At 39.9% G+C, this 27298-nt stretch overlaps 2 protein-coding genes across 10 annotated transcripts in view; both read left to right on the forward strand.

Moving 5' to 3' along the window:
• The window catches only part of TRIP11 (thyroid hormone receptor interactor 11), a 68051-nt gene extending 57455 nt beyond the window's left edge, over positions 1-10596 (forward strand). For 6 of the 7 annotated variants that reach the window (XM_082451181.1, XM_082451179.1, XM_082451178.1 and 3 more), the window contains 5 exons: positions 3200-3281; positions 4094-4208; positions 4637-4753; positions 5923-6067; positions 8496-10596. In XM_082451181.1, coding sequence (XP_082307307.1) covers positions 3200-3281; positions 4094-4208; positions 4637-4753; positions 5923-6067; positions 8496-8716 — 680 coding nt within the window. In that variant the 3' untranslated portion in view covers positions 8717-10596. Of the gene's footprint in view, positions 1-3199; positions 3282-3748; positions 3864-4093; positions 4209-4636; positions 4754-5922; positions 6068-8495 lie in introns of those variants that run through there. The other variant, XR_014260951.1, reaches the window with a different exon arrangement.
• A 10671-nt stretch (positions 10597-21267) lies between these two features.
• FBLN5 (fibulin 5) overlaps positions 21268-27298 on the forward strand; it is an 84397-nt gene continuing 78366 nt past the window's right edge. The window contains exons 1-3 of one of the 3 annotated variants that reach the window (XM_082451376.1): positions 21268-21408; positions 21572-21780; positions 25302-25356. In XM_082451376.1, the coding sequence (XP_082307502.1) occupies positions 21764-21780; positions 25302-25356 (72 nt within the window). In that variant the 5' untranslated portion in view covers positions 21268-21408; positions 21572-21763. Of the gene's footprint in view, positions 21781-21878; positions 22310-25301; positions 25357-27298 lie in introns of those variants that run through there. The other 2 variants (XM_082451375.1, XM_082451374.1) reach the window with 2 other exon arrangements.

Below are 27298 nucleotides of genomic sequence, written 5' to 3' on the forward strand. Positions count from 1 at the left end.
TTGGCATGTTTTTAGGTTATTTCACAGGGATATTGTATTTGGCTAAAACCCCATTTCTGAATAACTATGTTTTGCCTGCCCATATAAATATAATTCTGTTTCAAATTGTGGTTTGAATTAGTGTGCAGTTTTTATGGAGAAATATTGAGAATCTTTTGTGGGAGGAGAATAGGTGTGCCTGGGGGAAAAAGAGAAATCTGTAGGGATCTTTGAAGTCAGTATTTGCCTTTCTTTTCTTTTCTAAATCTTTCCTAGTTAATCCATCCTTCCAGTCCCTTCCCCCAAATTCTGAGGTTGTTTTCTAGACTCAAATATCAGAATCCATTTAAACTACTGCTCGTATTTGAAATAGCCCTCTACATGTCTGCAAGGATATGCACATTGTCAATTCTCTTTCTCATTAGCTCAGGACTAACTTGTATTCTGATAATGAGTTTAAGAAATTTTACCCTATTATTATGGCCTTAAGGATGTTTTGATCATCCTTTCAGAACACAGAGATTTTAATAAAAGTTATACCCATATTAAGGAATTTTCATCAAGAAAATATTTTCTACTCGAACTTTATTAAGATGGATTTCCTGATCAGTTTTTCATAGAGCAAAGTTAAATTTTTCTAATTAATTTTACTAAAATCATTTTTATCAGAATCAGCTCTGTGAATTTTACTCTGAAGATATCTATCATTCAGTTTTATCTTCCTTTTCTTTTTTTAATAAGAGACAGTATAGTGTAGTGGTTATATCCTGGTTATACTCCAAAGCAGTGCTATCCCATAAAAATGCAATGCAAACCACATTTATAATTAAAAAATATTTTAGTAGCCATGTTTAAAAAGTAACAAGATACAGGGAGATTAATTTTAATAATGTATTTTATATAACCCAGTGTATCTAGAATATTATCATTTTGACATGTAATCAATATAAAAATCATTAATTTTAGAAGAAAGTAGTTAGGAGAAGGGAAGTCTCAGAGAAGGCTGGGGTAGGTTAAGTTTGACCTCTTGTTCTGCTACCTTTGTATGGCCTTGGGGAGAAGTGGAGGAGGATGAAAGAGAAGACTACCCATCTTTACTCTGGCTCTTACTTTAGTTCGTGAGTGGGGTGGTTAATTCAGAACATCAACAAGAGATTAACTTACTTGCTGTTCTTCCTCTGAATAATTAAGAGTTCTACTTAATTTAGAAGGTAGTACTAGAAAAGGCCCACGTGGCACCATGGTTCGTAGTACATATGTGCCCATTAAGAATCTAAAATGTCTTTTACTGACTCAGACTTTAGCAACAGTCTTGTTCTCTCTGTCTCTGTCTTTCTGTGTCTGTCTGTCTCTCTCTTCATGTCCAAGCTTAAATTCCTCCCTGGAAAGACAGGAAAGGAAATGTTTGTAGTAGATTTTCCAAACACAGACCTTGCTTTTATAATATGGTTATGACAACCATCTCTGTTTTGGTAAAAGTTAGCCTATTACATTTTGCAGTTTAGATTTTTGCAATTTGGAAAAACCACAAACCACTGCAAACAGTTAAACTGGACATTCTGTGTATACATTTAGTACTGTAAATCAGAATTTTAGTATTGTACAGACAGAATGAAAACATAAAGCAGATGAACCTGGCCTAATCTGTAAGGTTCAGAGAAAACTTCTTTGAGGAAGGGACCTGGGAACTGAGATGTGAATGGTAAAGAGGAGTTTAATAGGCAGTGCCGAAGGAAAAGAGCTTTCCAGGCAAAAGGAAAAACATTTGCAGAGGTCTTGCAGTGGGAATTGAGAGTTCAGAAATAAATCATATATTTCTGGTCAATTGATTTTCAACAAGGATTCCAAAGGAATAGTTTTTCCAACACATGGTACCAGAACAACTGGATATCCACATGTACAGGAACGAAGTTGGACCCTTACCTCATACCATGCACAAAAAGTAACTCAAAGTGGGTCATAGACCTACATTTTAGAGTTAAAACTGTGAAACTCTTAGAAGAAAACATAGGAGTAAATCTTGGTGATGTTGAGTTAAGCAGTGGCTTCTTAGATATGACACTAAAGGGGCAAGCAACAAAAGAAAAACTAAATTGGACTTCATCAAAATTAAAAACTTTTGTGCTTCAAAGGATACCATCAAGAAAGTGAAATGACAACTCACAGAGTGGGAGAAAACATTTGCAAGTGGTATACTGGATAAGGAAACTTGTATCCCACTACCACTAGGAAAATGCTGCATAACTCGAAGAGTAGGTTTGTGGAAAGAGGTCAGAGTTGTCTCATGTTGGGATGTGAGTGTTTCTTGATTTGAAAAGTTGAGCTCTACTGCAAAGCGTTCTCTTAATTTCTTTCAGAATGAAATTTGTAATCTAGCTTGATGTTAATAAGCATCTCCTTCGGCTCAGACTATCCATTTCTGAGGAGATGGGTGTAAACTGCATGGGTTTGCTGAGAGTTCCTTAGTCCTGGAATCTGTGGTCCCACGGCATGGTTGGTTATGCACAGGGTCTCTCCTGTTGTAATTCTAGACTTTGCTTTTAATACTGTTCACATTCCTAGTATTCTGCCAAGACTACAGACTTTGCTTCCTTTTAAAATAAATAAGAATTTAAAAATAAAGTAATCTAAACATCTTTCTAAATCAGTCATAAGCTATAGTATCTTGCGTAGTGTGTTGGAACCAGTGATCTGAATTGTTTTTTGCAGCTTATTTACCCCAGGATACTTTGCCCTATCAGCTGCCTTCTGAGCCATGGTCTTGGTTGTGTTAGCTGCTCTTCTTAGCTCACCAAAAAAGATTCCAGCCGCGAAAATGGAAAAAGGAAAATTTTAAATTGTCCTTTCCGGTTTTTTCCCATTAAAGAGTGGCTCTGGAGATGTTTCATGCAAGGAAGCAGTTGTGAAAAATCTCTTCTTTGCTGTTAAGTTTCTGAAGAGAATGAGAAAACCTTTGGTTTTTAAATGTTCTGTTAAAGAATTGATTATTTTATTGGGGGTAGACAATGTGAATTAATGCATACTCTGGCTTCTAGGTAATCTCTATACCAGAGAACCTAATTCCCTGAACCAAAGAAGGAGGTGGACGCAATTGAGTATTCCTAATTAGAATAAGTACATATATTCAAAATTCTCAGTAAAGATGTCATAAATCTCATTATACATTCATACAGACTATTTTAATCAGTTAATGACTGTTTATTCACATATTTTAAAACAGATGAGCTCCGACAAGAAATGCTGGATGATGTACAAAAGAAATTGATGAATTTAGTAAATAGCACAGAAGGAAAAGTGGACAAGTATGCTCTGCCTTTTACTTTTATGTATTTTATGGGGATCACTTTTATGGTAAAAACAATTTCTACATGTAAATGTATGTGATTAAGGTTTTAAAAAACTTTTTCTTTTTCTTATATAGTGATGAGCTGCAGGTAGTTTTAATGAGGGGTCAGTAACTTGTCTTCTCTTGGTTTTTAAATAGACTTTCCCAGCTCAAATTCTTTTTCTTAAAACCATAGGGAAGAGTTAAAACATCACCGCAATATAAAGTACTTAGAAAATATAAAGTTTATTCTTACCATTCTTTTTTGTTCTCTTTACTGCCCTTAAGTGGACATATCTTGCTCAAATGCATTAGGTGTGAAACCTAGGTATACATGTAGTATATCTTTAACATTTTAAAGATTTAGATATTATGAGCAAATTTTTAATGAATGGGGAAATATAAGCATAGCCATTAAACACAAGAACTATCATCACTGTTTAGGATACGGAGGGAAAAATCTGAAGTGTCTCCTTAAGACATCAACCCAGACAGGCACTGAGATTACTAATGAGGTACCATCTCAGTTGATTATTTGGTTGAAGAAAGTTGGTGACTAGTAAGTGATGTTTTGAAAGGTACACATTTTGGGTTGTTTGCAATATTCTTAATTAGACTTGTCAAAAATTTTTTAAAGCTACTTTAAAATATTTTACTGTTTAGTGTTTTTTATAACTATTATTTAAATATGATTAAATATTTGTATGTTTAGTGTTTATTGTTTGCATACACTAGATATTGAGACAACTGGTGAGTTAGCCTGAGCTGTTTCTGCCTCCGTTTTCATAGAGTCCTGATGAGAAACCTCTTTACTGGACACTTCCACACACCAAAAAATCAGCGTCATGAAGTGTTACGATTAATGGGAAGCATCCTAGGTATCAAAAAGGAGGAAATGGAGCAGGTAACTGAATATTGAATGCCATTCTGAATACATTTATAACTAAAATGCTTGGCATCACATAATTTTTTTTTATTGTATATTATATAACTTGCTGAATACAATTTTCTCAATAATGTGGAAATGGAATCATTTTATACTACAAAGAAGAAGCAGATTTGTGCAGCTTGTATAATATTAGTTTAAATGTTTTGTAACTTATATGCAACCGTTCATATCAGAATGCTTAAAGTTTGAGACATGACAGTCCTCAAATTTTATTTGAAATAGTGCTTAGGATGACATTTCAGTGTATATGTAGCTTCTATCAGTAGGAAACAAGGAATTGGACTTGGAAAACATGGTTTACTACCATCTGAAATCATGTAAAAATGCTTCTGTTTTCTTTTCTTGTGTTGATAATATTTTTCTGTTTTAAAATAATCTTTCAGTTGTTGAATGAAGATCACGGTGGTGTTACCAAGTGGATGACTGGGTGGCTTGGAGGAGGATCAAAAAGTGTTCCCAACACACCTTTGAGACCAAATCAGCAATCTCTGCTTAATAGTGTAAGAGTCGATTTATTCCTGCTGGATATGAGCAGTGAAATGATTGTACATCGTATTCATTTGCAAAGAATTAGACTTCTTTTTCAGGTTATTTTATACAGCCCTTTTATTTTGGGGTTGTGGAAACTGAGATCCAGAGAGGTGATTAGCTTAAGGATAATAAGTCAGTTTTAATAATTTTATTACATATATCAGTAGGTTTTATTTTAACATTTTGTTTACATGGTACTTTGATTTTTCAAAGCATTAACTGTTCCTTCCTTTGTATTTGATCATGCTGCTATCAGCCCACAATCATTTACCTCTTACTACTAAGTTGTGAGATTCTTAAAGACAGAGGCTCTATTTTATGCCTGTATGTATCTACTTAGTCATTGAGCCAGTGAATATTTATTGAGCACCTGCTGTGTACCAGACTGTTCTGAGCATTGAGGATGCAGGTGCAAACCAAATAGGTAAAGTGCTTTCCCTCAGCAAACTTACATTCTGGTAGGAGGAGGCAGTTACTAAACACAAAAACATGATGCCTGGTATATAGTAGGCTTAAGATGAGTATTAATTGAATTGAGTAGCACTGTGAGTTAGAATGTCGAGTTTACTTCTTTATTTTATTTTATTTTTTACTAAAGAGGAAACTGAGGATAGGTGACTTACCCAAAGCTGGTGAAAGATAGAACTCAAATTGGATGGCATAAAATTTAATTTAAAGGAAAGTTCTACATTACATTATTTTAATCTGATAATATTACTGGTGAGCTTTTGCTGTACTCATTCATTGGGTGTTACTGTAGAAAAATAGAACTTTAATGCTTGTTTTCTGTTGAAAATTTTTTATGTCTATGTAAACAGTTACTAAAATGATTTTAAGACTTGATGTCTTAAATGCCATTGATGGTGAGAAATCTGTTATCTGATGGCTAATTCTCATTATGAGGTTTGTAACAAGTGTTGTCATCAAACATTATTGATTAAATTGTTAAAGTTTTTGATTGATACCTGTGTATCAGAGTGCTAGCACTTTTAATTGTTCATAAGGCTTGTTCTTAAAGAAATGATTCAGATAGCATGACTAGTTTTTAATATTTAATTAGAATAGCTAGTACAGTTTCTTAGCTGTAGTGAATATAATTTTATTATCTGCCTAATATATCCCAAATATTTTCTCTTAGTCTTTTTCAGAACTTTTTGTTAAATTTCTAGAAACAGAATCTCATCCATCTATTCCACCACCCAAGCTTTCTGTTCATGATATGAAACCTCTAGATTCACCAGGAAGGAGAAAACTAGATACAAGTGTACCCGGAAGTTTTAAAGGTAAAATCAGATACTTATTTTTTCTACAATTTAAAAAATTGATGATTTTTGATTATGTTTTACAGTGATATTAACTAAATTTTTAGTGTTTTTGAAAATGTGCAATGACTTCTTCCAAAATTCCAGTAAGGCATTAGATTTTGGCTTCATATATTCTTGTAGCAACCTGATATTTAATTAGCTTAGATTAATTTAAGCAATATGATATATTTTCCCTTTATATATTGGAATACTTCTTCTCTCTCTGCATAAGACACCTTGAATTATTCGTGGAAGTGGTGGTTGAACTGGTAAACCTTTGCTTGTTCATGCATTTTCCTTTCGAATTGTAGTTTATAGTTAGAGAAAGATTTTTCCCCTGTGATAATCTAAGTGTTACACTCAAAAACCAAAGTTGGTGTGTTAATAATATGTACAAGAGCTGTTTAGTAAACTGGCCTACACATCCAAGAACATTATGAAGAGTTCTTATATGTTGAAAGGCCTGCCTGGAAACAAATGGTATGGTGGTTCTACAATATGTGGACGTAGTTTTCAACCCCACTAGGTTGTAAGGATCTTATGCTATTTATATCCCCTATATTGGCATGTACTAAAGTTTCTTGAGTTCAAATTAAAGTATAATCCATTAGACTATATACGAATTCTTTATTGGAAGGGCTGTCTTTTATATGAAATCTTCATATTTTAATACAGACTAACATGTTTGCTAGTTGGACTGTAAAGGTGCGTATTGTATACTGTCAAGTTTGTCACATGCCAGATACTTAAATTTGGATAAAATACTGAATTTATATTCTGAAATTTAAAGAACTTCCTTAGTTCTTATTGAGATGAATATTTCTATTTTCCTGAACTTTTATAGAAAGAGAAAGTGGTAGAATTATTTTAGACAAAAGATTTGTCTACTAAATTTAGTCTTTAGAAAAGTCTCGGGCTTCCCTGGTGGCGCAGTGATTGAGAGTCTGCCTGCCAATGCAGGGGACATGGGTTCGAGCCCTGCTCTGGGAAGATCCCACATGCCGCAGAGCAACTAGGCCTGTGAGCCACAACTGCTGAGCCTGCGCGTCTGGAGCCTGTGCTCCACGACAAGAGAGGCTGCGACAGTGAGAGGCCCGCGCACCGCGATGAAGAGTGGCCCCCGCTTGCCGCAACTGGAGAAAGCCCTCGCACAGAAACGAAGACCCAACACACCCAAAAATAAATAAATAAATAAATAAATTTATTAAAAAAAAAAAAAAAAATTAAAGTCTCAACTTTAACATGTGTAGACTATACTAAAACACTTTTTCTTGTTATACTAGATTTTAGCATCTTGAAGCTAAAATTTATTCTATTTTATTTAAATTTATTTTATTTAAATTTTATTTAAATGTACATTATTTAAATTTTGATTCCAAAATTTCTTTTGGCAGGGTCTCCCCTCCCTCTCCCTCCTTCCCCCTGTCTCCACCCCTTCCCCTTCTTCCCTCTCCTCCTCTTTCATACACCTCCCCACCTTCAGTTATCGAGTCACATGCGCAGCTTCATTTGTATTGATCAGAGACAAAAGCCAGAGCTTACCACATAGCACCAGAAGCTTTTTGAGAGTTTGGAAAATTGTCATTCACAGGAAAGTACAACTTGGGGACCCAAGGATGCTCAATGATAAGAAGATTTGATGAATCTGTCTCAATGCTCCCTTTGTTTTGGAGGCCTCTTTTATTTGAGTTTCCCACTGCTGAAGGGGGTGCCTTCGACAGGCTGCTTGTCTCTCAACAATGAAGTTGTTAACAGTCTTGGGTAATAAAGCAGAATTCTGCCCACTAAGAAATTAGTACGTAAACCAAATGCCTGTTCCAGTAGAAACTTAATTGTTCAGCCTGACTTTACAGAGAAATAATCTAATGAGAATTATTTTCAGACTTTTGAACGTCTAAAAGGTGATCATTTAATGTAATGCATAAGTTGTTTTTTCTTTTGGTAAATTAATAGTAAATCTGATTGTTATCATTGTAATATGGATGCTAGTTTTTTTCATGACCTTTATAATTATTTGGGCAAAACAAGTTCTCAAGTCCTCCCATCTTTCAGGTGGTTAGATAGAGTTTGCCTGGTTACATAGAAAACATCTTTTAAAAAACTGTTGTTATAGTAAATGACGTTAATCAGTTATATATGACTGGTATTAAGTATAAGACAACAATACTAATGTGTTTAATAAAGTATTAGCTCTACATACAAATATTTCTCACTTCCATTTCTTTCTCTATTTATTGCCTTATCCTCTTTCACCTTCTGTGTTTCATAGACCCTGTTTATCCGATCCAGAACGCAGCAGCATGTGAATGAAATTTATATGGGGGCCAAATCTAGGAACCTAAAACACATGTATAACAGTGAGCAAATAACATATGGGAGATTAAATCATTCATATTTTGTCATTTAGATACAACTGAATCCAGGTCTGGTAGAAGAACAGATGTAAATCCGTTCCTGGCTCCCCGCTCTGCGGCTGTGCCTCTCATTAACCCAGCTGGACTTGGACCTGGAGGGCCTGGGCATCTCCTTTTGAAACCCATCTCAGACGTACTGCCCACATTTACGCCTTTGCCAGTGTTACCTGACAACAGCGCCGGAGTTGTGTTGAAAGACCTTTTAAAGCAGTAGGTGATTCTTAAGCCAGAGATGACATATATAGCACTTTAAAAAAACCCTGTGAACACTATGTGTATGTACTTTATCACAAAGTGGCCTTTTGGAAAAAGTCATGTATTTGTTCGCAGTTGTACTTTATCTAAATTTAATAGAAGTATTCTTAATGCTTTTAGAAATTGCAGGTGTTACAGGAGGAAGTGTTTGCTATATTATCTGCTTTTTTCCCTGTCTGATTTGATGTAACTTAAGCTAGAAACATTCACTCTTTTAATTTTAATTTACAAAAATAAGAAAAATTAAAAGAAAGACGAAAACACTAGTAGCTATATATCAGCTCTTTATTTCCTTTTCAAGCTCATTTAAGCTAGAGACATGTAGTTTATCTTTTAAAGATAATCAACAGATTTACCAAAAAAAGGGAAGAAGAAAATAGTGGTGGCTTATCTGCATAGTGCAAAAACTGATCTAAAGTATATATTAATCATCTTTAAGAGGACGTGGAGTAGACAGGCCAAGAACAAGGCTGTCCCTGGGAGGTCACAGGTGTCCTAAGGTGGAAGGTGTGTGTATTTGGTACTATGCAATTTCATCACGTGTGTAGATTCATGTGATGACAGTGCAGAGACAGAACAGTTTCGTCAAGGACCCCTTGTGCTCCCCTTTCACAATCATAGCCACCTCCTTCCCTACCGGCTCCTTAACCTCCGGCAACCCCTCACTACACTCCTTCTCTATAATTTTGTCATTTCAAGAGTGCCATTCGGTGGAATCCTACAGTATGTAACCTTTTGAGACTGGCTTTTTTCACTCAGCATAATTCCCTTGAGCTCCTTCTAAGTCGCTGAATATATCGGAAACTTGTTCCTCTTTTCTGTTGAGTACATACTGTGAACATACGGTTTAGTTTTAAGAGCTAAGGTGTCTCTTTAAAGATAACATCTTAAAACTGTTTCTACACACCTACTCACAACTTTCATCTAAGTGTTAAATTCTACAGCTGCATTTACATAACTATAATTAGCAATATCACTAGACGTGACACCTCCTGCCTCTATCTGAGGTATTGACATGAGAGGTATGGCCACCTTGGAGTCATCCATTCTCATCCTCACGGTCACTGAGGGTAGTGAAATCACTTCAACGACACCAGCACCAGGTGTTTGGAACTTAGCGGTAAGGGAGTATTCCTTTAATTTTTTTATAAACCCCTCATAAAATTCCTGACTTGGAATTTAATTACGTCGGGATGTTCATGTTTGTATTAGTTGTTGAAGTTGTACATTTAAAGACATTTCTTTGCAAATTTTGTAAATTTCGATATGCCTTTAAAATAGAAACCTCTGTATAATAAGGAAAGGTGAAAACGATACTAATCCAAATATGTAAATAGGCCTGGCTCTGACCAGGGCTAAATTTGGTTGTTTGTAAATTTTGCTGTGATTAACTGTATACTTTGTACTGTATTTAGATGATTGGAAGTCTTTATGTATTGATGGATAAAGCTTGTTTTTCTGAAAAATCTAGTAACTTAGACATTGCTCCTTCAGAACATCCCCTGTCTTCTTTGCTAATTTATTTATATTGCCATTCTTTATTTAGCATACTTTAAAGGAAGTTGTCATACAAGTGCTTTATTAGAACTATCCAACTGTCTCCTGTCCGGTTTGCCCATTATTGTTTCTCTACGAAATTATTACTCTTAGGTTTTATAAGGTCCTTTCAAAGATACTTTCACTGACCATCCTAAATTATTTGCTGCCTGCCATTGAAGTTTTCTTTCAGTGTGGAGCATCCGAAATAAAAGTTTCTAAGTTAAAAAAAAAAAAAAAAAAAAAAAAAGACAACATGATCCTTCATTTTGAAGAAATATAGAAAAAAATTCCCTCTTTTAATTTGAAAAGGAGATGCATGGTGGGTATAAGTAGCATGTCATCATATTTTAAATGCCTTTTATGACATTTTCAGTATTTCCTTCCCTGCTCCAAACAGCCTATCCCCCCCGTTACCCCATAGTTTAACATAAGTTGGAAAGCTGTTATGGGTGGATTGCATATGTAAACATCCCAACATGACCTTACATGGCTGCTATTTTAAAAAGTATGTGACCTCGTCCTAAAGCTGTAGTACCTAATGTTTCAGTTGTATCTTCATCGAAACTATAGCTCACTGGTGTGCATACCAAGTGTTTGTTGATCTAAACCAGGCATAACTCATCTACTTTTCTGAAACTAAGTTGAGTCAGAGATGAACCACCTGCTCAAGGAATCTTCTTAGGAACCATACAGTGATGAAGCTTGTAATTCTAATGTTAGCAGTTGAACATTGCTAACACTAATTTTACTGCAGTATTTTAACTACAGTAATTTTGCTGTTTACTTCTCTATAAACTTACTAAAATTTGTGGTTGAATTTTTCCATAGCTGCCACAGTTTTTCACAGCATTCCTAATGCTAACACTAATTTTACTGCAGTATTTTAACTACAGTAATTTTGCTGTTTACTTCTCTATAAACTTACTAAAATTTGTGGTTGAATTTTTCCATAGCTGCCACAGTTTTTCACAGCATTCCTAATGGTTTTCAACTGCTATATTGTAGTAGAAAATTCATCCAGTCATTGGATTTGATTTTAGTGTAATACTGTATCTCATGGTTGAGTTTTTAGTTCCTGCCATTATTGAGTTGAAAGAAAAAAACAAAACCAAAACTAAGCAACAAAAACATGGGGGAAAAAGGAATGACTTTCTTAAAACCATCCAACTAAATACTAAATATCCCCCCCCAAATAAAGCCTCTAGTTTATTTTAACCTTTTAATGGGTAATTGAAAGGGGGAAAAAGTCAAAATACTTTTCCAGTCAGTAGGTGGCAAAGAAACCCAACTATGCTTCAGGGACAAGAGATCATAAGAATTATTGATAAAGAGCTATTATGTGTCAAACTTAAGGCATTTAAATTTGATTTTTAAGGCTAATGAAGTTTTTCATATATCAAACTATTTAAAGCATCTTCCATTAACAAAAATTTATCTTTAGTTTTTTAAATATCAAGTTAAGTATAACATTTATATATTCCTATGGAAAAAATAATGGTACTTTTAATGATCTGACATTTGTGATTATTTGCCAGTCTTTACTTTTTAACTTATTAAGGTTTCTCTACTTAAAACTGATAATTTGTCTATTGACTTTTAGGGAAATATCTAGTGGGATATTTACAGCCCAGCCTTAATATTGGGTTGTGTTTTATAGAGCTAAAGTCAACGCATTTCTGAATTTCTCAGGAGTGCTGCAAGGCAAAAAGACTATTCCAAATAAAAATGATATATGTAAGTTGGCAATGTCTTCATCCACAATAAAAAAAAAACTTTTTTAGCAAACAGCTGCTGACTTTTTCTTTAGAAGGGGGAGAAATGACTTACACATGTTGTTTACAGCAGAAGTTGATGAACTACTGAAGCTGTTATCTTCAAGTGTTCACCGGATGTCTGCTGTTAGGATACTGTTTGAGCCTTGGAAATGTTAAGTATGAACGATTTAATAGATGCTCAAGACTATGTGTGAAAAGAGGATCTGAGAGGTTTTAGCGGCCCCTTTTTTCCTCCAGAGGTGATACTGTGTATCATTGGGCTCTTGGTTTTTGTGCAAAATAATCAGTTATGTATTCATTTCTTCTTAGATGTGGAATTTGTATATTTTTAACTGTTCATGTGGTAGGATTGGAAGGAACATGGGTTTTAAATTTGAGAGATGGATTGGAGTACGGATTCTGAACCTTTCTGTGTGACCTTTAACAAAATTACTTTGACTATGGGACTGATTTTTCTTGTCTCTGAAGTAACACACACCTATTAAACTTACGGGTTATAAGGATGAAATGACCCATTCATTCATAATATTTATTAAATGAATAAATGTACCACTTGTGGAAATGCTTTATAAAGTCTATAGTTCTACACAGATATTAGAAGTTGTGATAATTACTGCCAAAAAGTAGATAAGAATGTCAGGGATGGGGGTGTTACTGAATCCAAGTGTTGTTTCAAAAAGGTAAGGAGAGGTCAAACGCCTGAAGTTCTTGCTGCTCTGGTGGGCTGAGTTTTAAGAAGAATCAGTTGGGTTTAGGAACTGGCTCAGGAAGTTGTTGTCTGTGACTTAGAGAAGTGTTGGTGGAATGGTGGGAGTGAAAGCCATGTTAAGTAGGTCGAGTAGGTGCTGAGCAAGTGGTGATGGTGTTTATAGGCATCTCTTCTGAGAAATCAGGTTGTGAAGGGGAAAGGAGATAGTAGAAGAGGAGAGTGGGGTGGAGGCACTTGCAAGCTGGGAGACTTGAGCACGTGTGAATGCTTGTGCGAAGGACACATTTAGATGGAGGCTGAAGAGTGGAGAGAAGAGTTCCTGAGGGGGGAGCTGATAGAGTGCGCACACAGATGGGAGGATTGGCCTCAGGGAGGACTCCTACTTGGACGGGAGTGACGGAAGAGAGGGGACATGCGGGTAGCGGGTGGAGGGAAAATGCAAGTTCTCTACTGTGAGGTTGGCAAGGAGCTTTATCTGCTACAGATGAGGGAGAGGAGGGTCTGAGGCTTGAGGGATTCAGTCAAATGGGAGAGACAGACGCTTGTCCAGGTACTAGAGCAGTGCTCGTGGGCACGTGCCAAGTGCCTGAGGGCCCTGACTTAGGCCTGACACACAGATGGGGGGCGTGGTGGTTAAGCACATCTCAAAGTACCAGTGGCGCACCCTAGAAGGGAGCAGGCTAGCAAATTAAATGTCAGGTAAAAAACAGTTCTCGCTCTAACCAATTCTAGTGGACTACAAATTATTACTAACCTGAACCTTGTTTTCCTGTCCTTGGAATTTAGGTCATGTGAATATATGATATATCTGAAAGTTTTACAGCATGTTATTATCATAATTTAATACATCCAGTAAATTATTAATTCATTATAATTACAACAATATTTGTTTTGGAGATAGAGAAAAATTTAAGAATGTTAATAAATGGATCACTTAAGGCAAATATTTGAACCCTTAGTTGGTTTTCTGCCTTGGCTATTACTGTGTATCCGTCTTTTAGCCCTTCTTGGGTTAAGAAATTAATAATTTGCCCTATAATGATGTTTTGACCGTGATCATTTTCAGCTGTGACTTTATTTTACAAGAGTACTCTCCTTTTCACCTCAAATATTCTTAGGCTTCAGTGAACTATTTCTGACCCTCAAAAATTAAATCTCAGTGATTGAAAATATTTGTGAACTTAATGTAACTTAAGAGTTTGGTAAAGTTTTCTAGATATACTTGGACTGTTAAGAATGTAAGATACATTATTCTACTTTGCAAAATATAAGGCATTTTAGATGTTGAAGGACATTATATTGTGAGGAGGTTTCCTCCAACAATGGTGAATCAGTCTCAAGCCCTTATGGACCCGTGGGTAAATGGGTGTGTATTTAAAGTGCATAGATTTCCCAAAGGACAAGGACCATCCCAGGTGGTGAAGGGAATCATGATTTCATTTAAAGAAAAGAGTTGGAAAGAAAGTAACATAAGTTTGCTCAGGTTTCCTACGCAGCTCTTTCCGTTTAGCTGTATTTAAAGAACCACGGCGTTATATGAGAGCTAACACATTAGTTCCTTTATAAGAGGGATTTGCAGGCACTCTCCTCAAATAAAAAGGGAATGATGGTGATAAAGTTACAAGTTGTAGACTAATGAGGTAATTTTTTATTTTTGAAAACTTATATGGAATGAACAGTCTTTGAAAAATTTTGGAATCATTTCAAAGTCATCTCTCTAAGGCATTTGCAGGGCCTCATGCAAATTTACTACTAGAGTCGCCTGGATACAGGCGTTCAAACTGTGTTGCTTCCTTTAGGACTGCACTTGCCAACTGTAGCTCCTGTGTTGAAACATATTGATGATGGTAAACATCAGTTCTCCACAAAATTGCTACTTGAGATATTAATACTTCCATTTTTATAAGTCTTTTCACTTTTATTTTTTTCCCTTCAGACATTAGTTTTAGTTGGTGAAAAGTATTTACCCCTGCCGTCATCCTTTAATTTGTGTGTGTGTATATGTGAAATGTTTTAAACATTTAAGAATAGACAATAAGGATATTATGAGGGATCTCCAGCCAGGGCAGTGTGAAGAGGTCAGTCAATCCTCCCTACAAAAAACAAGTATAAAACTAAAATGCTCAAAAACAACCATTTGGGGGCTCTGGTAATTGACCAATGTTATGCCCTCCCTTGGCTTATGCACACCTACTTGCACTATTGACCAATCAGTGCCTCATGATAGAGAAAGAGAGAGCGCTAACCTTTGCTGAGAGCCTACTGTGCCTTGACACCTGCTAGGTGCTTTATGAATACTGTCTCCGTTACAACACCATGATATATTTTTGCTCCCATTTTTTTTTTTAAATGAAGCTGGTATCTCTGGTGATCTTTTATAATTTATTTATTTATTTATTTATTTATGGCTGTGTTGGGTCTTCGTTTCTGCGTGAGGGCTTTCTCTAGTTGTGGCAAGCGGGGGCCACTCTTCATCGTGGTGTGCTGGCCTCTCACTATCGCGGCCTCTCTTGTTGCGGGGCACAGGCTCCAGACGTGCAGGCTCAGTAATTGTGGCTCACGGGCCCAGTTGCTCCGTGGCATGTGGCATCTTCCCAGACCAGGGCTCGAACCCGTGTCCCCTGCATTGGCAGGCAGATTTTCAACCACTGCGCCACCAGGGAAGCCCTTTGCTCCCATTTTATAGCTGACAACCTGAAGCTCAGCAAAGTTAAAAACTTGCTTAGGGTCCTGTATTTGTCAGGCTTCTCCAGTGAAACAGAACCAATATATATATATTTTTTAAACGTCTTTATTGGAGTATAATTGCTTTACAATGTTGTGTTAGTTTCTGCTGTATAATAAAGTGAATCAGCTATACGTATACATATATCCCCATATGCGTCTCCCAGAACCAATATTTTTAAAGGTCATTATATGTTTAACATAAGCATGACAATGAAGGCAGAAACCATGAAGGATGGGATTAAGTCATCTAAATACATAAAAATGCAAACTGTATGTGTTTCCAAAAATGTTGTGAACAAAAATAAAAGGCAGAAGACAAACTGAGGAAAATATTTGCAACATAAATGGCAATGGAGAAATATCCTCACTATGGAAATAAAGATGGGAAAAGAAAGAGAAATTGAGCATGAAATTGATGCTCCTAAGGGTTCTGGCAGAGGTTGCTGCTTGTCCTCTGAAGTCCATTCTCTGCTTTCAGAGTAAGAGAACTCCAGATTTTTAGGTAAGTAGGTTTGTGATCTCTCAGAACATAGACTACATCTCCCAGCATCCCTTGCAGCTAGGTGTGGCTGTCAATTTCTATCCTGCTTCCTGAATTGTGGGTGTGGTTGTGGTGTGCCATTTTGGACCAGGTAGAGGAAGGTCTAGAGACTGCCAAGCAACAAGATGGAAGGAGCTTGAATCTCTGGTACCTTAAAGAGAGAGCTGCCATACTAGTTAGCCCTAACCACCAACCTACAGAACATAGTGTGAGAACATATATCGTTTTGCCATCAAACATAATTGTTGAGCTATTACTATTAAAAAAAAGAAACCACAAACCACCACCCTTCAAAACCCCAAACCAAAAACCACATGAAAAAGAAAGGCTGGATCTAACTTTGGGGGACTCTGGTTATCAGGGAGGAAGAGAAACAGTGGGGGGTGGGCTGGGAAAACGTAGTCAGACTTACATGGGGAAAAACAAGGTAACAGTCATGGACACAAGAGAGAAGATGGGTCATCAATGGTCAAACACTTCAAAGAGACAAAGGAACAGTTAGAATGGAGTAAAGGGCATTGTATTTGGCCACGAGATCACTAGGAAACTTAGGGAGCACCATCTTGGGTGACTGGTGGGGACATCGTGAGATTTCAGAGGGTTAAGGCGGGACTAGTCGGTAACTGACACATACTCACTGAGAGGCCTGATGGAGGGAGGAGGAGAGCGGAAGCCACTAGGGCATCAGGACAACAGTTTCCCGCCTTCCAGGGTGGGAGGACCTGTGGAGTGGAGCTGCTGCCCAATACGGTTCTTCGGCGTTGGCTGCCATTTTAGTTTTCGGATTGTTTTGGGCCAAGTTTGGACAATATGAGAAATGAAAGGCTTTATTAGTACTGGGGAAGTAGAAAGAGAAGGTAATGACGGAAGGGCCCAGGGAGTTCTGGAGTGTTCCTGAGGAGCTAAGACGAAGGGCGGGAACCAGCCTTGTAAGCAGTAAGTCAGGGGTAGCAAGGCTTGGCCAGCTGGAGGCAATGAGGGCTCCAGAACCAGATAGGCTCGGTTTGGGCTTCAATCTGGACTGTTGATTGTCCGTGTGGCTCTGATCTCCCTGGGTCTGTTTTTCCCTCTGCCAAATGGAGAGTTTCCTCTTTGACAGAGTTATTGTGGGGGGTCAAAGGAGAGAGTGTGTGTAGACACCAGCACAACCGTAGACAGTTCATAGCGTCCCCTTCTGCGTTTTGCATTCACTTCTAGAAAGGCACTGCAATGTAGTTATTTTTGGACAGTGAAAAAATGAACAATTTAATATTAATAGTCAAAAATCTATCATTAAAGATCTAATTTTGTGAATTTTCCCTCCAATTTGAAGCATTACCTTTTTTAAAAAAAATAGTCCATCTGTCTTCCAACCCACGGCATTGTGAGCAAACTGAGTTTCATTGGAGCCAGGAAAGTCCCATTTAGCAGGTGATAACCTCTTACATTTATACTGCAATTTAGCTTTGTGCAGTGGCAGTATCGTAGCCAACGAGGTTTATCGGAGGCGCGATTACTGCTGATTGAAAACTTTTCCCTCTACTACAGTTTACATGTTGTAAGTCGTTCTGTAGTTGTGTTATATTTGATTCTGATGCTGGGAGAAGGGGCAGGGGTTGGGATCCTTATTTTGCAAGTAAAAACCAAAAAACAAAAAACACTTAGGAAGGGAAGTGCTGAGAAACTAACCAGACTCATTTGGTAGTTCATGCTCACAAATCTCATTTTCTTTTTTAAAACAGAGTTGCTAAATCAGGAATGCGATTAAAACGTGCATTTTGATGTTAGCAGGACATTTGACAAAGCCTTTCACCCAGTCTTTGTGGAGAAGTTGGGGAAATGTAAGCTGAGTGAGTGGAGTGGGTGGCACCCTGAATTAGACAAGCAGCAGTGGCCCCAAAATGTTGAAGAAAGAAGTGGATCAGTGCCAACCTGGACCAAGTGCTTCACTCCAGCACCTGTCCCAGTAAATTTTTTATTGATAACTCTGATAAAGTCACAAAAGTCAAGGTCAACATATCTGTAGTTGTTTAAAGCTGGGAGTGATACTTAATACTTTAGGAGAATTCATCTTGAAAAAGATCTTGAACAATGAACAAAAATTTAATAGGGACGCATGCAAAACCTGTTCTCCCTTAAAAAGAATTTGCAACCCAAGCGTGGGATGGAGGAGATGGTGTTAAGCAGCCTGTGGACTCCAGGTTGCTTCGTTGGTGCAAGTTCAGTGCAAACCAAGAATTGATGCAGCCCAGGGAGGAGGAGACAGACCAGGCTGCTGCAGGGTCACGTGACACAAGGGTCACGTGACACCGGGGGGCAGGGTTGGGGGTGACGTTGTTCAGCCTGGGGAAGAGAATACCATCAGGGTCAAGGGGTAGAACTGTTTTCACAAAAAGGAAGTTGGTTGCATAGAAGAGGGACTAGCCCGTGGCTGCTGAGGGGAGAATTAGAATCCATGGAAGGTAGTTCCACATAGGGAAGCAGATTTGGATTCAATGCAAGACAGAACTTTTCTAGCAATTTGACCTGCTCAACGGTGAGCGGGGCTGTTTCGTCCGTGGAAGTGGATAATTTACCAGTTATTAAAGATATTTGGGAGAGGAGTGTGTAGGGGTGGGAATTTAGACACAGTGACAATCACGAGGATAACTAACTTTTATTTCATTCCCACAGCTACCCTGAGAGGTAAATAGTATCTCTGTTTTGCAGGTGAGGAAACTGAGATGCCTAGAGGTTAAGTGACTTGTCCAAGGTCACCCAACAGGTAAGTGGCAAAATCAAGACTCAGAATTTTATTGGAACTCTTATTCTCTCCCCTCTTCCAACCCTAGAGTTTTAAGGTGGGAGCAATCTCTGGTCCAAGATAGGTCTCTGGACAGTTTTGCTTTCAGGGCTCTCCATTTGCTCATGTAGACAACAGTCATACTGATTTCCTCTCCCTCCTTATCCTTCAGAAGGGTTGATAGTATAAGTGAGGTAATGGACTAAGTCATTTAAAACTCTTCTAGGGACTTCCCTGATGGCACATTGGTTAAGACTCTGCGCTCCCAATGCAGGGGACCCAGGTTCGATCCCTGGTTGGGGAACTAGATCCCACATGCATGCCACAACTAAGAGTGCCCATGCTACAACTAAGGAGCCCACGAGCCGCAACTGAGACCCGGCGCAACCAAATAAATAATAAATAAATATTTTTTTAAAACCCCAAAAAACAAAAAAAACCTCTTCCTTACCCCACCAAAGAGCTCTACACAAATAGAGTATATTATTAAATTAAATTAACCTCATATTTTGAATAGGTACAAAATATGGTACATGGTACACAATTCAAATTATAGCAAAAGGTGAGCAGGGAAGGGCTAATTCTCCTCTCACATCTCTTCCCCAGCCGCCTACCCAGTTTCCTTCCTAGGAGACAAACAATGCTAACAGCTTCTCCTATATCCTTCTGGAGAGGTCTTCTCTATACACATGCAAGCAAGAACTTGTGTATATACATTATTCTCAAACGGTGGCATGCTTTACACACAGTTCTACAACTTATTGTTACACTTATTAATGTACTAGTTTGATCGATGTGAAATTACCGATATTCTACAATTTTGACCTACAAAATTTATTGGAAGTCTTTCAATACCAGCCCATAAGGAACTCCTTCAGTCTTTTTCTTTTTTAAAATAAAGTGTAACATACATAAGACTTCACAAATCTTAAGCATACGCACCCCTGTGGAACCAGCATCCAGATGGATAATTAGAATATTACCAGCACCCAGAAGGTCCTTTGTGCCCCCTCCCAGTCACTACCTCATTTTGAATTCTATATCAAAGGTGTCATCCAGTATGTACTCTTATATGTCCACTTTTTTGTATTGGTTGCACAATAGTCTATTTTTGGAAGTCCCTTACTTTAACCCTATCGATGCCTAATTGATGGATGATAAGGCTCTCTATACTCTTTTTGCTATTCCAAGCAATGGGAGCAAGGAATAACCTTGTAAATATAATATATTTTTAAAATATTTTATTATGGGAAATGTACAACACATATAAAGTAAATGGAATAGTATAATGGTCACTCAGCTTCAACAACTATCAACATTTTGCCTTTCTCGTTGAATGTATTTTCATAAGTAGGATTCCGTTTACTTACAAAAAAAAATGCCCTTTAAAAAGGCTATATATGCAGACTTTGGAGTGTCAGCGGTATCAACGAATAGCTGTGTGGCCATGGGGAAGTTACCTAACCTCTCTTAACCCCCTCCAATACAATGGAGGTGATAATTCCTACTGCACAGAGTTATCATGAGGAGAAAGGACCTCATCAGTGCTTTCCCAGCTGGAGGTAGGGCTGTGATGAGGAGCCCAAGGGAAGATGCAGGTGGGGAAGCAGGGGCTTGGATTACTGCCAATCCATTTTCGTCTTTTAAAGAATAGTATCTTCGGTAAGATTTCATTTGATAAAAAGGGATCTAATGCTTAAAAAAAAAAAAGGGAAAAGAAAGAAGGAAAAAGAAATAGTGTGAAACCACCAATACAACAAATGTAAAGGACTTAGCAAAGAGCTTTTGTTATTATTATTATCCATCATTCTGCTTTCCCTGACTGTCCTTTTGTCTTTTCAAATCACCTTGTTACTTGTTAAAATCACTTTCAAGCCAAGGGACACTTTTTTTTTTCAATTAAAAATGTTTGTCCAGCTTTATTGAGATATCATTGACGTATAACATTGTGTAAGTTTAAGGTGTACAACATGTTGATTCGGTCCATGGACAATTCTTAAAGCAAGAACAGGCCCCTGAGAATCAGGGGATGAGGGCGGGCCGGGGAGAGTGTCCTCCCCAAGGTTTGCGTTGCACAAGCTGACGTCTTGAATAAGTGTCAGCCAATTTCCATCCTCCTCCTCTTTCCCACCCCCTCAGGCTCCCCACCCCTTCTTCTGGAAAACCGTGTCTCCTGCCGCTTACCCCAAGCCTCTGCTTCATTGGGTCTGGTTTCCCAATAAATCAAAAGACTCTAGTCCCTGTCGCTGTGTTTGTCATGAGTTCAAGTTCTTCCTCTCCCGGAGGGGAATAACTTTCATGGGTGTCCCAATGCCACGACCAAGTGCAGATGCTCTGGATCACCGCCCCCGCCTCAGCCACGACCGCCCAGCCTGGGGACCTCCTCCCCGGGTGGGAAGTAAAGGGTCAACAGGTCCTCCCAGCACCCCACCCCGCAGCGCACCCCACCCTCCTGCACTTGCCCGCCAATCGCCTCCCGTAGAGATGCTGGGAGCCCGAGAGTGGCTGCTCTGCCGCCCGGGAAAGGGCTCTCCTCCCAGCGCTGAGCACTTGGTCCTGGCAGACGCCCCAAGATTGTTGTGAGGAGTCTAGCCAGTTGGTGAGTGCTGTAATCTGAACCAGCTGTGTCCAGACTGAGGCCCCATTTGCATTGTTTAACATACTTAGAAAATGAAGTGTTCATTTTTAACATTCCTCCTCCAATTGGTTTAATGCTGAATTACTGAAGAGGGCTAAGCAAAACCAGGTGCTTTCTCTGTCAGCTCTCCAGTGGCTCGGAGGACCCAGGCTCTCCCCTTGTCCTCTCCTCGCCTCGCTCGTCCCCCCCTGGAATAAAAGTATCGGCGAGCCCCACAGGCCCAGAGGAGGCCGAAGTTCAGGAACTGCTCCGAGGGTCCCGCGCTGAGAGCTCTCCCTCTTTTCCCCCTTGCTTCTCCTGCCCACGCATCTTGGACATGCCAGGATTAAAAAGGTACGTTCTCTGCTCCGGACTTTTTCCTCCAGGGTCTGGAAACCTTACTGAAAACCCGATGGGTGGAAAATGGCTATGGCCGTGATTCAGGCTGTGTCAGGATGTTGGAAAAGACATTAGCTAGTGATGCAATGATATTGTTAATTGTAAAAAGCTGCGCCTCTGTAATTTCCATCTTGAAGCCTTCTTTTGGGAGTGGGTATTTTATAAGACAGTTTCAGAAGCCAGCATCCGACAGAGGTCGGCAAAAATCTCAGAGCCTGATTCTTTCTTTCTTTTCCGAAAGGGCAGCAAATTTGTGTGCCGTTTAAATTTTTTTTTAAGTTTTTTTTTTTTTTTTTTTTTAATTTGAGAGATCAATTACTAGTTCACTAGCAATTATTTTGCTGCATCGGCTGTTGGACAAGCGAACGGGCTAGCTGCACATCCCGGGGCTGGATTTGCTCTATGTCTGTGTGGGATTCTCAAAGGGCATGCGACCCAGAAGTCTCGAGCCAATGAAAAGTGGGGACTGCAGACAGAAATGCATGTAAGCAAACATTTTGATATTCCTTAAGGAAATTGAAGTTCCAGTCAAGTGATCGTTAAAGCTTGAAGAATTTTATCTAGATTACATCTGCAGTTTTTATCCAGCGCACTCTTGAAAACGTAGCTGCTTTAGACAAAGTGTGTGTGTGTGTGCGTGCGCGCGTGTGCATTCGTGCGTGTGTGTGTGTGTGTGTGTGTGTGTGTGTGTGCTGAAAACGAAGCTGTAATCCTGTCATCCTGGATCGGGGACCAGCACTTCTCTGACAGACAGCCCTGTGAGATTCAGTTGGTCCCCCACCTCCATCCCCACGCCCACCCCTGCCCAGTTTTCCTCCCACTTGAGGATGGAGCCCAAAATAGGTGGACCCACCTGCTTTTGAAAGTTCCGGGGACCCGTTATGAGCATCAAAGGATCCCCAAAATTCTTATAGTTAATTTATTTTGGAGTTTTCTAGAGTTTTTCATGACAAAGTGCAGCTATGGGTGACGCTGTGAGAGCAGCAATGCCTGAATGTTATGTCATTTTCGGGAAACCGTCTCAGTTAAGCCTGGAGTTTACTTGGCCCCCAGGCCCCAGCTGTGGCCCTTGCAGGAGGCCGGGCTTGAGATGGGGTTTCTCAGAGGAGACCTGTCCCAGGACTGCCCTCTAGCCAAAGGGAGTAGGGGAGGCGGGGTAGGGGGAGAAATGGGTTAGCATGCCTTTTCCACTAGGTCTTGAAGTCCACTGCGTTCAGTCAGCCTGTCCTGTCTCCAACAAAAACGAGACAGGGTTTTATAACCAACCAAAAGGAAACTTCATGTGAAGAAACAGGAAAACGTTGAAATTCATAATATACAGCCTGGAAAATAAATTTGTTATTGTTCTTTCATTCCTTCCAGATATAAATCTGGCTGTTGCGAATATCAAAAAGCCCTGGGATTTGGCTCTGCACTTTATAAGGTCAGAGCTGTCTCCAGTGTTCTAGAATCTGGCTCACGCAGGCACTCAGATGAAAGGAAAACTTGTGGGCTTCCAGGGTCTTTATTCTTTGGATTGAGGACTAGATGAAGGAAGTGGGCTTGCCTCTCCCAACACCACATTAGGGTCCTGTTTCCTCTGGATGTCGCCTTGATTCTGGGGCCCTCCAAGTACCCCGGGGTTGCTGATTCATATGAGCCTTCTGTCATGGATTGAGTGAGTTTTGCAGTCTATTGAACGCTCTTTTTCTGAAGGGAGGGATTGTAAAGTGAAGGTGTACATTGACAGTAACAGGTCACTAAATCCAACCAGGTCCCAGGTCCACTGAATTACTGAAGAAGGCTTTGAGATCACCTCCTCCAGGAAGCCTTCCCTGACCTTCCATTCCCTACCCCCTGCCTGGCTGCCCTGGCACTCAGTGGGCATTTCTATCAGTGCCCTAACCAAAGGGTGTAGACATTATTGGTTCATGTGGCTCCCCCACCAGCTCTCCACGGCAGCATCTGGGTCATAGTTTTGTAGTTTTTCTGCCTACCTAGGGTCCATGCTCGCAGCTAGTAATTACTCAGATAAACCCCTGTTGAACTCAATAATAACAGCACAAAATAAAGCTCTGTATTTGCATAGATTTTTTTAACCACCTTAACAATTTTCAAGGGTCCAGTTCAGTAGTGTTAAGTACATTCACAGTGTTGTGCAATCAATCTCCAGAACTCTTTTCATCTTGAAAAATTGAAATTCTATACCCATAAACACCTCCCTAATCCCTCCTCCCCCTGCCCCTAACACCCACCATTCTGCTTTCTGTCTGTAATTTTGATTGCTGTCAGTCCTTCATATAAGTGGAATCAAACAGTAGCTGTCTTTTTGTGGCTGGCTTATTTCACTTAGCATAATGTCCTCAAGGTTCATCCATGTTGTAGCACTTGTCAGAGTTTCTTTCCTTTCTTTAATGCTGAAAAGTATTCCATTGCATGTATATAACACATTGTTTATTCATTTGTTGATGGACACTTGGGTTGCTTCCACCCTTTGGCTATTGTGAATAATGCTGCTATGAACACGGGTGTACAAATATCTCTTTGAGACCCTGTTTTCAATTTTTTTGTATATATACCCAGTACTGGGATTGCTGGATCATATAGTAGTTCCATTTTTAATTTTTTGAGGAACCTCCAGACTGTTTTCCATAGTGGCTGCACCAACGTACATTCCCACCAACAGTGCACAAAGGTTCCCAGTTTCTCCACACCCTCACCAGCTTTTGGCTTTTTTGGTTGTAGCCATCCCGTTGGATGTGAGGTGGTATTGATTTTGTATCTTTAAAGCTAACTGGCGACCACGATTTTGTTGGATAGCAGCTTGTGAATGATGAAGAGTAGAAATCGCAGGTTCAGGGGTTGGTGGCTTATGCAGAAACACAGTTTCTTGACACCTCCTCCTAAGTGTCAGCTGTGCTCCTTCTTGGGGCTGCCCAGGTCCCCGCGTCCTCTCCTCCATCAGGGTCTGTGTGAGGCGCGCCCTGGGGGCACGTGCGTTCTTTCCCCGTGACACCTCTGTTCCGCGGGACTCACGTGCTTCACGTTTGTACTTTCCTTTCCTCTCGTCATCCGAGGGCACGACGGCTCCTTCACACTGTAGTCATTTCAGAATGAAGACGTTCAAAACTCAGGCAGGTCCGCTTGTGTCAGGAGTAAAGGCCAAGCAGCTGGTGAATACATTGTTAATACCATGGCGGTGGGCGTTAGATTTATTCTTTGAAGCAGCAAGACCCTTTATCTAAAAAAATGCCACCTAACACATTATCCCAACATATGAAACCAGTGGAGGGGGCACGGTTCTGTTTGGGGTGGTTGGGGCATCTGGAGTTTCCCCGGCCTCTCTGGAGCGTCGCCCCCCATCCCCCTGCCCAAAGACAAGCACAAGGTGAAGTCATCATTGTAAACACACAGGCAGCGCGAGAGGCACATGTTACCCCAGACCTGGGTCCAGGGAGTATCCTGAGCATTTATATTGACTTCTTGCTCCTCCACAGGATACTCACTGTGACCATTCTGGCTCTCTGTCTTCCAAGTCCTGGGAACGCACAGGTAAGACTTTTATTTTGTTACTTATCAGGAAGTGTGTTAAAAACCAGGGCGAGGGTGTCCAGCCACGCATTGTGTTGTTTACCTAAACCGAGCTCTTCATTGTACAGAGATTAAAGCTGGGGCTCAGGGAAGTTGAGACTTGCCCCAGGTGACGTAGTACGTAAGCGGCAGGGCTGGACCTCGGTGTCCTGGTTCCCAATCCAAGACTCTTATAATCAGATCATGCTGCCTCATTGCTGTCCCTTTGGTGGGGCTGGGGGGGTCTTGACTTAGTGTAAGTGTTAAAAAGTCAAGCGTGTTCTAGTGTTTCTGGGCAATGGTGCCCCTTCGGTGCCTGCATGTGGCCCACGTGGGTGTGTGTGGCCGACATGCAGTTGTGAGGCATCTCAGCGCCCAACCCGTGAGGACCCACCTCTGGCCCGGGCCCCTGGGAGGAGTGTGTAGGGGGAGCTTCGGTTCCTGGGAGGCTGTGCAGAGAAGCCTGCACCGTCCCTGACTTTACAAAGTGACGGTTGTGTCAGCCCTTGAGAAATGTGGACAGATCCCTCCTGAGGAGCCCAGGGCAGCCCCTCTGCATCTCTAGCTCAGAAATGAGAGAAGCCCCACCTCTGAGCAGGGCTGAGGGACCATGTAGTCAAACGGAAATGCACATTCATTTGCATGAACATATAGAAGACATTACAAAGTCACCAACACAGCCTCTCTAACAGTGGGTTACAGCTCAACAGTTCAGAGCCCTGAAATGGAACCAACAAAAATCTCACTAAGTAGACTGATGGTCTCCCAAACTTTCAGGGTATAGGAGGGAAATCTTAGAATTTCAATTCATATTTATTTTGATCACACCCTTTAAATGTTTTTTCCCTTCATATTAAGAATTTTGAAATATATTTCACTGGAGGTGGAAAGAATCTTGGGAAGAGTACCAAAGACTTTTAGACCTTGGAAGGACCTTGGCGTCCTCTGATCTAGTTCTGTGGTGACAGTTAACATCTAGATCCAGAGAGGGCGCGGGTTATAGTATAGTGTTTATTGCACTATAGGCACTTTATGTGCGCTAACAATTTACTCCTTACAACCACTCAGAAGTAAGTAGTATCCTCTCCATTTTACAGATGAGGAAACTGAGGCATAGAAAAGTTATGCAGTGAGTAGGGGCTAGAGTGAGAATTTGAAGCCAGGCAGTGGACTTGAACCCACACCTGCACTTAGTTGGTGAGCCAGGGCTGCAACTCGAGTCTCTTGGTTTCCTGAACTTTATGGCACCACCTCCTGGCTCATCCGCTCCATTTCTTTTGCCCCAAGGTCCTAAGGTGCCTGAACCCACTTCCAGGAATGCAGGCTAAATCTATCATCTCCACAAACCAGCGCATAGCTCAAGGAAGTTGAACCCCATAAACCGTAGGGAAGGCCAGGGAAGGGACCCCCACAGGCAAAACCACACCTCCTTGACTTATTCCTAAAACATGTCAACTCTAGGGGAGATTGTTGATCCCATGAGATTTTTCTAAATGCATGAAGTTGTAACTCAAGTTGTATGTGAAGCCTGCAGCCCTCAGGGACTTTTGAGACCTGGCAGTCTCTGGAAGCATCTCATCCTTGTGTAATTGTCTTCCTGAGGTTAAAATGGAAGAATTTCCCCAATTCTATTTTTCCTAGAAAACTGACTACATCACTGTGCAGATTCATTTTATACACAGACCTCATAATCAGGTCGAGGATTTCATAGGGGGCAAAGAATTCATGCCGGGCGCTGAAAAGGGGTTAAATAGCACCCAAAGAAAGAGAGTGGTTGCCCTTAAAAGCAGTCCTATCCTCTCTCAGAAAGGGCTGAGCACAGGGCAAGCCTCACTGGGCAGATCAGATGCGATTAATATTGCTCTTCATGACCAGAGCAGGAAGAAGTCCCCATAACCATCTGCTAAAAATGGGCGTTTTGAAG

Source organism: Balaenoptera physalus (assembly GCF_965194825.1).
Source record: "Balaenoptera physalus genome assembly, chromosome: 2".
Classification (NCBI taxonomy): Eukaryota; Metazoa; Chordata; class Mammalia; order Artiodactyla; family Balaenopteridae; genus Balaenoptera; species Balaenoptera physalus.